This window comes from Chiloscyllium plagiosum, unplaced genomic scaffold (genome assembly GCF_037043375.1).
Source record: "Chiloscyllium plagiosum isolate Xiang-an unplaced genomic scaffold, Cpla_swu_hap1 HiC_scaffold_4, whole genome shotgun sequence".
Classification (NCBI taxonomy): domain Eukaryota; kingdom Metazoa; phylum Chordata; class Chondrichthyes; order Orectolobiformes; family Hemiscylliidae; genus Chiloscyllium; species Chiloscyllium plagiosum.
The window spans coordinates 72,657,181-72,670,166 of record NW_028270142.1 but is presented as its reverse complement, the minus strand read 5'-3'; the positions used below and the strand labels follow the sequence as shown (position 1 = coordinate 72,670,166).

Below are 12,986 nucleotides of genomic sequence, written 5' to 3'. Positions count from 1 at the left end.
GACTGAAATGCAGGAGATGGATCGGATGTGGCTGAGGGCCCTGTCAACTATGGTCGTGGGAGAATCCTCTGTTAGGGAAAAAGGTGGACATTTTGGAGGTTCCCTTGTCGAAATTGACAGCATCGGAACAGATGTAGTGGAGACGGATGAAATGGGAGAATGACGTAGTCTTTAGAGGAAGCAGGGTTTGAGGATGTATAATCAAGTAGCAGGAGTTGGTGGATTTATCATGGCTATTGGGGGCTAACCTATCTCCAGCAATGGAAACAGATGTCGAAGAAGGGAGGGGAGGAGTCGGAAATGGACCAGGTGAAGGTGAAAGTGGAGTGGAAATTGGAAACAAAACACATAAAATTTTACAATTCTCGGCAAGAGAGGACCTGCACGGACACCAGTTATGCCTGACTCTTTTTGGGCTATGTGAAATATTCCTTGTTCCAGTCTTACTCTGGACCCTGCCTGTAATGCTTTCTCCATTATCGGTGCTGCTTCTCTTTCTCGTCATATGAAAACAAGTTGGTCTTTCAGCATCTCAAACCTATTCTATACTTGTTTGATCATGGTTGATCTGTACCATCACGGTAAATTATTTAAAAACCTGAGCATGTGTTTAAAATGGAAAAAGACCAAGGTGGATTTCAGTGTTACATTTTAACCATTCTTGGCCATTCAGTCTGTACCTCTTTTAATATTTCAGTGTTTATTCTGTTTAGTTTGCACAAGTACTTTACATCTATTGGAAGACCACGGTCAGAAAAAAGGCAATGCAAGGTTGTGACAGTAATATCATTGGAAAGTATTTTCAGAAACTACTAAAACATCGTCAATATTGCACTTTTGTCAGAATGATCAATCTTTATCCAGAATAGTGACTGAATAATGAGCAAGAGAGGACAAATATGTTTCATTCTTTCTAAGTGTTCATTATGGTGTATTTTCATATGCAAAACAACAGTTGCATAAGAGTAGTGGTCTTGCTATTTACAGTGTATGAACGTATTTTGCTTGCAATTGTTTTGTTTACTTGACTCTTCTTTCTGTAGAAAAACAACCCAGATCAAGTTTGTTCCATAGAACCCAACGCCAAATCAAATTCGTGTTTGAGAATCTGTCTTCGAGTTATCTCTGTTTTAAAGTACCTTGTCCTCATGATTATGATTCCACCATTTCTTAATTATGCATCTCTTCAGAGAGAAGGAGTATTGCTTCAGCCTCAAGGTGAGATTTTATAACTCTTGTACTTATATGTTCTTCTATATTATGAAATTATTTATTGGATGTCCAAAAAAAGTTGCTCCACAGAAGTGAGCAATTGACTCAATTCACATGTTGTAATTCATAGAACTGCTATTAGATAAATTGAGGAAAGGCCAGGTGATATTTAATGTTTTGCATTTACATATAATTTCTGTATGAAGTTGCTCCTAACCTTTTCACCTATAAATGGCTATGTCACATCTCCCGAGAAGTATTTGTGCAAGTATATTTGCACCTTCAATTAAAAATGTAAAAATAAGGATTGAAAATATGTTTGAAATAAAAACTTTAAAATGAGAGCAGAGTTTTGTCTGAGTTTCCTGCAGCACGTGCAGCAAACTTTGCTTTTCTTGGAGAATTGGCAATTTTGCAGCCTTCCTGCAACTTGAGAACTTTGTATTTAAAGCTGCTTGTGTAAAACCCAAACTTTATACGCTCCTTCCAGTGGCCATAATTGCTTTGGAGTGACTGATTTTCAGCACGAGCCGCAGAAAATACCTCATGCTGCAAAGCCTCTGCTTCTCGGCTTTGGAAATTGCTGTCAAATTTTCTATCCATCTATACATCGTATAAATCATAGAACCCCAGCAGTTTTAACCACTGAGCCACCATGCCGTGGCTCAGTGTAAAGTATAAATTTACAAGAACAAATGGATTGTTATTAATCTTGCTTATACTAATTGAAGATGCAGATTTTGATTTTAGGATTAGAAAGGTTTGCACATTTGCATTGAAGATGAGATTTTATGTTAAGCTTAAAGTAATGACACACTAATTGTTGAGAAAGATGCTACCGAGATCTAACAATCACTGCTGCATTGATGATTCTGATGTAACAATGGTTTAAACCTGAAACCATGTCACAGCAAGAAGAAAATGATATTGAAGTGGATGATCAGCCGTGATCTCAGTGATTGGTGGAGCAGACACAAAGAGCTTTGTGTTCTACTCCTGTTACAGTACTCTCAAACTGAAGGAATTCAGAGTGCCTGCTAATAGTGATGACAACAGGAGTGTAAGCAGTCCGATAAACTGAAATATTTTCAGACTGCTGTACTGCCATGTGTATTTGACCTCACAGTTTCAGACTAGTGTCCCTGTGTTTTCTGACATCCATCCTGTTCCCCAGCAAATCACTGGCATTTCCTAGACAGTGCATTGAAGATTGTTTTACCAACATGTTTGAGATATTCATCACAATTCTAGTCTCATCCTTACATGAAGGGTGTGTTCTGCTATATTGCATGGTACTAATTTTATACTAAATCAGCTAGATTTCAAACAAATGCATGAGGTGCTATGGGGCATTACTACAGCAGAATGGATTTCCACCGCAAGTTAGAAATTCCATGGCTAGATGGAACTGAAGTAGTAGCAGAAGATGAGATGAGATTAGATTAGATTACCTACAGTGTGGGAAAAAAACAAAGAAAGTTTACGGCCCAGGAACAGACCCTTCGGCTTTCTGAGCCTGAGCCAATCCAAATCTACTGTCTAAACGTGTCGCCCGTTTCCTAAGCATCTGTATTCCTCTGCTCCCCACCTACCTACTCATGCATCTGTCGAGATGCATCTTAAATGAATCTACCGTGCCTGCCTCTACCACCTCTGCTGGCAACATGTTTCAGACACCTACCACCCTCTGTGTGAAGTACTTGCCACGTGTATCCCCCTTAAACTTTTCACCTCTCACCTTGAAAGCGTGACCTCTCGTTATTGAATCCTTCACCCTGGGAAAAAGCTCGTCTCTTTCAATCCTTCTATACCCTTCGTGATTTTGTAAACCTCAATCAGGTACCCCCTCAATCTCCTTTTTTCTCATGAAAACAAACCTAACCTACTCAACCTCTCTTCATAGCTAGCACCTTCCATGCCAGGCAACATCCTCGCAAACCTTCTCTGCACCCTTTCCAAAGCGTCCATATCCATTTGGAAATGTACACAGTATTCTAAATGCGGCCGAACCAATGTCTTGTACAATTTTAACATGACTTGCCAGCTCTTACACTCAATACCCCATCCAGTAAAGGCAAGCAAACTATATGCCTTCTTGACCACACTATCCATCTTTGCAGCAACCTTCAGGGTACAATGGACCTGTACTCCCAGATCTCTCTGCCCATCAACTTTTCCCAAGGCTCTTCCGTTCATTGTATAATTCGCTCTAGAATTACACTTGCCTAAATACATCACCTCACATTTGTCTGGATTGAACTCCATCTGTCACTTTTCTGCCCAACTCTCCAGTCTATCTATATCCTCCTGTATTCTTTGACAGTCCCTTATGCTTTCTGCTACTCCAGGAAACAGGCCCTTCAGCCCAACAAGTCCACACCGACCCTCCGAAGAGTAACCCACCCAGACCCATTTCCCTCTGACTTAACACTATGGGCAATTTAGCTTGGCCAATTCACTTGACCTGCATATCTTTGGACTGTGGAAGGAAACCAGAGCACCAGGAGGAAACCCATGCAAACACTGGGAGAATGGATTCGAACCTTGGTGCCTGGCGCTGTGAGCCACCGTGCTGTCCATGCGGAGTTATTGGTCCCATAGAGAGATGATAGTTGTGCCATTTAAAACTAGGAATCATTGTCAGCTATAAAGGAATGGATGGGAGGAAGAGGTTTCATGAGCATTGCCACCCTAATGTTGCTGGCATGAGGGCAAAAGTCAAAACTAAAGTGTTTGAAGCCACCTTCATCCAAAAATACTGAGTAAATTCTACCTCTGCTGCCTCCTGAGACCCCTTTCATCTCAAATGCTGATCTTCAGTCTGTTAGCTTAACTGACTCCACATAGGAAAGTGCTGGGTACAATGGATGCAAAGAGGTCTTGAAACCTTCTAGCTGAAGATATATGATGAAACTGTCGTTTTAAGAGGTTATTTTGAAGGCAGGTTATAAGGCAAAGGTGAAGAACTGGCTCCTAAAGACCTCTTGAGTAAACAGCTTAGGAGGCCTTGGGTTTTTTTTAACAGCCTGAATGAGTGTGGCCAGCTCTCTCAGATCCAGATTTCTGGGTTTTAGTTTTTTCAGTAATGCCAGAAGATATTGGGGTCTCAAAAGAGTTAGAAGCTTAAGTGAACATCTCTTGGTTGCTAATGACTCTGATTTTCTCTGAATGTTTCTCCCACCTTGATTGGAGAATCTGTCTGAATTTTCCTTTTTTGCCAAGGGGTGTGTTCATAGGACGTTACTATATTGGGACAGTTAATTCATAATAGTTCTCCCCGCCGCAGAGAAATAGAAGAGTAGCTTTCCGGGAAATGAAGAAGTAATAGAGTAGTGATAGCAAATAATTTTAACCTCCTCGGGAGTAGCCATTGTGTGAAAGGTTTGGAGGGAGCAGAATCTAGGACTGCTTTTTAAGCCAATATGCAGAAGACCCTACAAGTCCTGAGTTAAGTTCAGTTAAGACACTGGGCGTGTAGTTGAAGTATCAGTAGGAGGGCATTTTGCATACACTGGTCATAACCCCTGATGTTAGGCCTCGCCTTATCTTTTTTCATAACAAAATTCTTAACTGCGGGAAAGCTGATTATAATAAGCTTTAAAGCAAAATATAATTTGACCAGAGTGGACTGGGAACAGATATTTTCAGAGAAATCTATTTCAAAACAGCGGGATACATTCAAGAAGAAATTTTAAAGGTGCCAGATTAAAATTTGGAACAAATTATCTTTTCAATTGTGTCTCTTTTTTTGATCTGATCTTTCTTTGCCACACTTTTCTAAAATGGTCTTCATGCAAAACATGATATTTTGTAATTATTTTCAGTATTCGATTAGGCCATGATCTTAGTTTTTAATCATAATTCTATTGTTTATTAACAGAAGGTGAACTGGTTGACATTGGACTAGGTCAGAAGTTGTATTTAAACTGCCAAGGGAAGGGGCATCCAGTTGGTAAGTAAGAATTTTCAGTTCATACTTTGCTGTTGTGTAATTGTTTCCTTTTTTGTGCTGTAGGTAATTGAGAAATCTAAAAGATAAACAAGCAAAGAAATTATAAACTTGATACAAAAAAAATTTAAAAAATGATTACTGCTCGAGGGTTCATAGCAATATTCATTGAAAATGAGAAAATGCAACTCTGTGAATCTTAAGGGTTGTTAAATTATTGTTTTATACTACAACAATAGATTGCATCGTGAGGAACATGGACTCAGTCGCACATCTAGCTTACAAAACCAGATATTATATCACCAGAAATGTAATTGAACTATATAGTTGAAAACTTACATTTTTCTAACCTCGACTCGGATAGTAATTGATAAAGATGGGAATGGCTTTCTCACGAGTGTTGAGAGTTTTCTACGTTAGTGCGAGGCAGGAGGCATTGCTTGATCTGGTTCTGGAGAATAACATCAGTCAAGTTGATGAAATGGTAATAGGGAAATATTAAAGGTCGGTTGATCAAACAGTATGTAGGTGAGGTTGGCGATGGGAAAGGGCAAAAACTAATCTAGGGTGAAATAGTTAATTGGGTGAGGATTAGTTTCATTGTTTTACGTACAGCAACCACAGTCCATTGAGCTTAATATGATTTGGGGGTGCCAGTGTTGGACTGGGATGTACAAAGTTAAAAATCACACAACACCAGGTTATAGTCCAACAGGTTTATTTGGAAACCTAGCTTTCGAAGTGCTGCTTCTTCATCAGGTGGTTGTGGAGCAGGATCATAAGACACAGAATTAATAGCAGCAGGATTGCAGTGTCGTGGAGTGTAATATTAAATAAATTTAGCTTAAGTCTTTCATCTTTTAGAATGATGATGTTAGTTTCAGTTCCTTCATATCTAAATCCCAGAACTTTTTAAAAGTTACTTTCTCAAGATAGCTTCAGTGGTAGGTTCCATCTCAGCTCAGCTCAGCATTGAAGGTGTGAGGTTAAAGTCTGTCTGTGCCACAATGATAAGTCGGACTGATTCTATTTCTAAAGTGGAATTTACAGCATTTTACACGGATTTATGCAGTTTTTGAGCAAAATAAAATATAGTTCTGCAAGTACAAATTCACCCCACAAACATGTATTTGTGTGCATGCAGGAGAGACCGAGTTGAATATGTTAATGTGTGTCAATAGTCTCTGGCTATTGACTCTATCTATTCCACTCGTTATCTTGTATACCTCGATCATGTCTCCTCTCTCCCTCCTCCTCTCCAGAGAGAAAAGTGTGAGCTTATTGAACCTTTCTTCATACGGCAAGCCCTTCAGCCCAGGCAGCATCCTGGTAAACCTTCTTTGCACCCTCTCCTAAGCCTCTGTATCTTTCCTATAGTAGGGCAACTAGAACTGGACAGAATATTCCAAGTGTGGTCTCACCAGGGACTTGTAGAGCTGTAGCAAAACCTCGCGGCTCTTAAACACGATCCCCCTGTTAATGAAAGCCAAAATACCATATGCTTTCTTAACAATCCTATCCACTTGGGTGGCAACTTTGAGGGATCTGTGTACTTGCACACCCAAATCCCTCTGTTCCTCCAACCAGAAACTTTTGCTGAACTGGGAAATCCATTAGCCTACTGAAGTCCAGGCGTGCAAAATTCATGTAGGATGACCCACACCTATAAAGGAAATTCAGATAGCACCTCAGCAAAGCCATTAGAGATGCAAAGAGGCAGTACCGGACCAAATCAGAGGCACAAGCTAACCACACAGACATATGCTGCTTGTGGCAGTGCCTGCACTACATAATGGGATACAAAATGAAGCAGAACAAAAATCCAGACAAAAACACATCCCTCTCTGATGCTTCTAATGCTTGATTTGAGCAGAATACCAGTGGTATGCTATCACCTGCTCTGACAGAACTGGATGCACCTGTTCCCTTTGTTATTGCTACAGATGTCAGATCAGTCTTCCTGAGAGTAAACTTGAGGAAAGTGACTGGCCCAGATGTAGACCCCGTGCACTCAAATCCAGTGAGGACCAGCTAGCAGAAGTATTTGCTGACATCTTCAATCTTTCTTTGCGACAATCTGAAGTTCCCACCTGTTTCACGAAGATCGCCATTATCCCAGTACCAAAGAAAACACATGCAGTGTGCCTCAACGACTACCGCTTGGTGGCTCTGACGTCCATAATCCTGAAGTGCTTCGAGAGGTTAGTTATGACCCACATCAACTCGAGCATCTTTTTTGCATCAAGACTAGGACCCGTGGACACAGCCTTAGAATTAGAGGGGGTCAATTCCGAACAGAAATGCGGAGACATTTCTTCAGCCAGAGAGTGGTGGGCCTGTGGAATTCATTACCGCAGAGTGCAGTGGAGGCCGGGACGCTAAATGTCTTCAAGATAAATTCTTGATGTCACAAGGAATTAAGAGCTACGGGGAGAATGCGGGTAAGTGGAGTTGAAATGCCCGTCAGCCATGATTGAAGGCGGAGTGGACTCGATGGGCCGAATGGCCTTACTTCCACTCATATGTCTTATGGTCTTATGATCCCCTGCAATTTCCCTCCTGGCAAACGGGTTGAATGCCATTTTCTGAGCTCCCTGGAACATCTGGATAACAAGAACATCTATGTCAGGCTTCGACTCATTGACTAGGAGAAAGTGAGGACTGCAAATGCTGGAGATTAGAGTCGGGAGTGTGGTGCTGGAAAGGCACAGCAGATCAGGCAGCATCCGAGGAGCAGGAGAATCGATGTTTTGGGCATAAACCCTTAATTGGGGAGGGTGGGGTGGCTGTGAGATAAATGGGAGTGGGGGGTGTGGCTGGCGGGAAGGTAGGTGAGAATGCAATGGGTAGGTGAAGGTGGGGAAGAAGATGATAGGTTGAAGAGGGTGGAGTGGATAGATGGGAAAGATGATAGACAGGTCAAGAGGGCAGTGCTGAGTTGTAGACTTGGGACTGGGATAAGGTGGGGGGGGAGGGGAAATGATGAAATTGGTGCAATCCATGTTAATCCTGTGTGGTTGCAGGGTACTAAGGTGGAAGCCCTTGAGCCCCGTCCCTCCAACCACCACCAGGACAGAACCCCACTGGTCCTCACCTACCACTCCACCAACCTCCATGTACAACGTATCATCCGCCGTCATTTCCGCCACCTCCAAACGGACCCCACAACCAGGGATATATTTCCCTCCCCTCCCCTATCAGCGTTCCAAAAAGACCACTCCCTCCGTGACCCCCTCGTCAGGTCCACACCCCCCACCAACCCAACCTCCACTCCCGGCACCTTCCCCTGCAACCACAACAAATGCATAACTTGCGCCCACACCTCCCCCATTACTTCCCTCCAAGGCCCCAAGGGACACTTCCATATCCGCCACAAATTCACCTGCACTCCACACACATCATCTATTGCATCCGCTGCACCCAATGTGGCCCCCTCTATATTGGGGAGACAGGCCGCCTACTTGTGGAACGTTTCAGAGAACACCTCTGGGACACCCGGACCAACCAACCCAACCACCCCGTAGCCCAACGCTTCAACTCCCCCTCCCACTCCACCAAGGACATGCAGGTCCTTGGACTCCTCCATCGCCAGACCATGGCAACACGACGGTTGGAGGAAGAGCACCTCATCTTCTGCCTGGGAACCCTCCAACCACAAGGGATGAACTCAGATTTCTCCAGTTTCCTCATTTCCCCTCCCCCCACCTTGTCTCAGTCAAATCCCTCGAACTCAACACTGCTTTCCTAACCTGCAATCTTCTTCCTGACCTCTCCGTCCCCACCTCACTCCGGCCTATCACCCTCACCTTGACCTCCCTCCACCTATCGCAATTCCAACGCCCCTTCCCCAAGTCCCTCCTCCCTACCTTTTATCTTAGCCTGCTGGACACTCTTTCCTCATTCCTGAAGAAGGGCTTATGCCCGAAACGTCGATTCTCCTGTTCCTTGGATGCTGCCTGACCTGCTGCGCTTTTCCAGCAACACATTTTCAGCTCTGATCTCCAGCATCTGCAGTCCTCACTTTATCCCTTCCTAGAATATATCTTTCCTACTCAGATCATCTTTGCTGTGAGCAATGAAAAACATCCTTAAATGTCTGCAGTTTTTCCTCAACTGTTGTTGCTGCTGAATTCCTTTCTCAGTCCACTGAATCCAGCTCTTCTCCTTTCTTTTTAATTGCCCTTATTTCAGCTTAACACGGTTTTTGAGTGAAGTTCCTTCCTCTTAAACTGAAGTCTAAATTCTACCATGTTTGCTCAGCTATCTTTTACTCCGACATCTCTTTTAAACCTGTCTCATAGCATGTCACCAGGTCCAAAATAGTCGGATTCTTTGTTGGATCCACAACATTCTGAGGAAAGATTCTGATAATTGCAGGGGCCAATTCTATCCTTATACCTGCCTCACCTGCAGTCACATCCTCTGTCCCCTGATCACGGATCAATTTTGAATTAATCAATCTGAGAGGTATGACCGTCCTCTGGAGAAAAGTATCCAGGCCACCTTTACCATTCCTCATGACACATAATGTCTGCATGTCAGACATCAGCTCCTCAACTTGGATCTGATGTTCCTCAAGTTGCAAGTACTTAATTGATGTCAGGATCACCAGTCTGTAGTTCCCTGGCTTTTCCTTGCAGCCTTTCTTAAATAATGACACAGCATTAGCCTCTGTTCAGTCGTCTGGCTTCTTCAGAACTCAGCAGTTTTCAGAGTCACTGGACCCGAAACATTGACTCTGCTTTCTGTCCGTAAATGTTATCAGATGTACTGAGCCTTCACTCTACTGAAATCTTGTGCATGCTGACCATATTCCTTACTAATCACATTAATAGTTTGAAAGATAAGGAGGAACTTGTGCAATGTGCTGTAGGAAAGTTCAGATAATAGTGAGGCATGATCCCCTGAAAATCATAGAGCTGGAAGAGGTTGCAGAGATTGAGAAACATGAGATTCTCAAGAGATTGACATTTGAGAGCCCTGGATTTGCTTTACTAAAAAGGGTGAGGCTACCTCCAGTCATCAGTCTTACCTGATATCTTAAGTGTCTGCACATAATTTAACAGGCAAATACAGGTATACAGTCCTTTATCTGAAACCCTCCAGGCCAATTGATTTTCAGCATTCGGAATTTTTTTGATTTCGGAATAAGTGACAGTTTCGCGATGAAATTTTTAAAAAAATTACTGAACAGCAGACACACCTGTGAGTACTATAAGCGCTGAGACAGAATTGACGCCAGCCATCTGAGTGACGTGGGTTGAGTGAGTGTGGAGTTGGGTTAACTGTTTGCATGTTAAACAACCTTGTGATGGAGAAAAAACTTCACAAAAACACCTCAGATTTCGAAGCTTTTCAGATTTCATGATTTCGGATAAAGGATTGTGTATCTGTATTTCAAAACAACCACAAATGCAATGATTTTATTATCACACATTTTTGTCAATTCACTGTAGTATCAATATGTGCCTTTATTGGCTGGCGTCAATTCTGTCTCGGCGCTTATAGTACTCACAGATGTGTCTGTTGTTCAGTAATTTAAAAAAAAAATTTCACTGCAAAACTGTCACTTATTCCGAAATCCAAAAATTTAAAGGGCGGCACGGTGGCACAGTGGTTAGCACTGCTGCCTCACAGCGCCAGAGACCTGGGTTCAATTCCCGCCTCAGGCGACTGACTGTGTGGAGTTTGCACATTCTCCCCGTGTCTGCGTGGGTTTCCTCCGGGTGCTCTGGTTTCCTCCCACAGTCCAAAGATGTGCAGGTCAGGTGAATTGGCCATTCTAAATTGTCCATAGTGTTAGGTAAAAAAAGGGGTAAATGTAGGGGTCTGGGTCTGGGAATCATGAGGCTGGGAGATCGCTTCAGATTATTTTATTACAGAACTAAGTTTAAATGTTACATTTGCTCTGAAAGTGCACCATGGTGCACTATGTTTAAAAGAACAAAAAAAAATTAATCACTGTACTTGAGTTACTTTAGAACATAGAACATAGAACATAGAACAATACAGCACAGAACAGGCCCTTCGGCCCACGATGTTGTGCCGAACTTCTAACCTAGATTAAGTACCCATCCATGTACCTATCCAAATGCCGCTTAAAGGTCGCCAATGATTCCGACTCCACCACTCCCACGGGCAGCGCATTCCATGCCCCCACCACTCTCTGGGTAAAGAACCCACCCCTGACATCTCCCCTATACCTTCCACCTTTCTGTCACCATTAACATGCACAATTTTGTCTGTCCATGATTGATAATTTTGCATGTGGATGTATGTATTTTCTTAGCCTTGGAGTATTTTAATAACCGAGAAAAAAGCTTTCATGTATTGGAAGAAAAGTTACTTGATTTCTCTCAGTCTTTCTCCAAAGGTTGGTTGAAATAACAAAACTCACTCCTTTGACACACTATCACATATGTACAAGGTTCAAAACAGATTAAGATTTTTATCCAGTCTGGTCTTAGCTTGTGATGCTCTGGCTGGAGTGAAGGTTTTGGAAAAGCAGAGATTCCTCAGTAGCTGCGAAGGTTATTTTAAAAATCACACAACACCAGGTTATAGTCCAACAGGTTTAATTGGAAGCACACTAGCTTTCGGAGTGACGCTCCTTCCACAGGTGATTGTGGAGGGCTCGATCCTTGGAAGGCAGTAGAAGTCGCCTACACGAGAAGTACGTGGGATGAGGGCGCGTAGGGAGCTCTGAAGGACTGGATCCAAAGTTCTGATCAGTGTGTTTAATTCTTGGATATGTTCTTTGGTCGAATCAGCTGGTAGTTGCCTGTAGTGTTCCTGGTTGTTCAGTTGTCGGTACACTTCCTTGCAGTAATCTGTTCTATTCTGAATGACAACGGCTCCTCCTTCATCTGCTGGTTTGATGACAATGTTGTGATTGGTTTTGAGAGCCTGGATGGCATTGCGTTGGGAACGGGTGATGTTTTCTCTACCTTATGGGTACAGCTGATGAATCTGGCATTTATATATTTCCTGACAGTTTGAGCATACATGTCAAGCCCAGGGCAGCGGCCCTCCGATGGGGTCCATGTTGACACCTCCTTTGGTCGCTCCTCTACAGATCCCTGTGATGACTGTTCTAGTTCATCAGTGGGCTCAGTGGGATCACTGCCGGCACCTTGAAAGAATTCCCGGAGTCTCATTCGTCTGATGAACTCCTCTGTGTCTGCTGCCAGAACCAACGGGTCCATTTTGGTGGTGGGGCAGAAGTTGAGACCCCTACTCAGGACTTCAATCTCTTACGGTCGAACGGTGTAGATCGAGCCCTCCACAATCACCTGATGAAGGAGCGTTGCTCCGAAAGCTAGTGTGCTTCCAATTAAACCTGTTGGACTATAACCTGGTGTTGTGTGATTTTTAACTTTGTACACCCCAGTCCAACACCGGCATCTCCGAATCATGAAGGTTATTTTAGTTAATTTGTCAGGAGGTGGGCTTCTCAGACGAGCTTGAAGGTGCCATAGATTAGAAGAGAGAGTCCTTGTTTCTTCTTCAAGATAGATATTTTGGCAAATTGGCTGACTGTAACTATCTGATGGCTTTACTTGTAGCACTTTATCTCTGGAATTCTCCTGACTTTTGGTTTGAGTTCCACTAATTTCCTTTAACACTGACAAAGATGGTTATCTTGTGACCTCACATGGAGTGTTGAGTTACTGTCCAAATCAAATATTGTGGTAAATCAATGAAATAAGCTGGTGATTTCTTTCACTTATTTGAAAAGGTAATTCAGCACTGTTCCAAGGAAGGTGTCTCGACCTAATCTAACCCAAGGCTTTTGACATGCTTGCATTCATTGATCAGAGCATTC

The 12,986-nt window shown here is 42.8% G+C and overlaps 1 protein-coding gene across 6 annotated transcripts in view; it reads left to right on the top strand.

The window, feature by feature from the left end:
- Positions 1-12,986, top strand: part of LOC122549114 (uncharacterized) — a 226,083-nt gene that overhangs the window by 12,816 nt on the left and 200,281 nt on the right. For all 6 annotated transcript variants that reach the window (XM_087986363.1, XM_087986362.1, XM_043688409.2 and 3 more), the window contains exons 2-3: positions 1,044-1,218; positions 5,093-5,164. In XM_087986363.1, the coding sequence (XP_087842489.1) occupies positions 1,044-1,218; positions 5,093-5,164 (247 nt within the window). The remainder of the gene's footprint in view (positions 1-1,043; positions 1,219-5,092; positions 5,165-12,986) is intronic.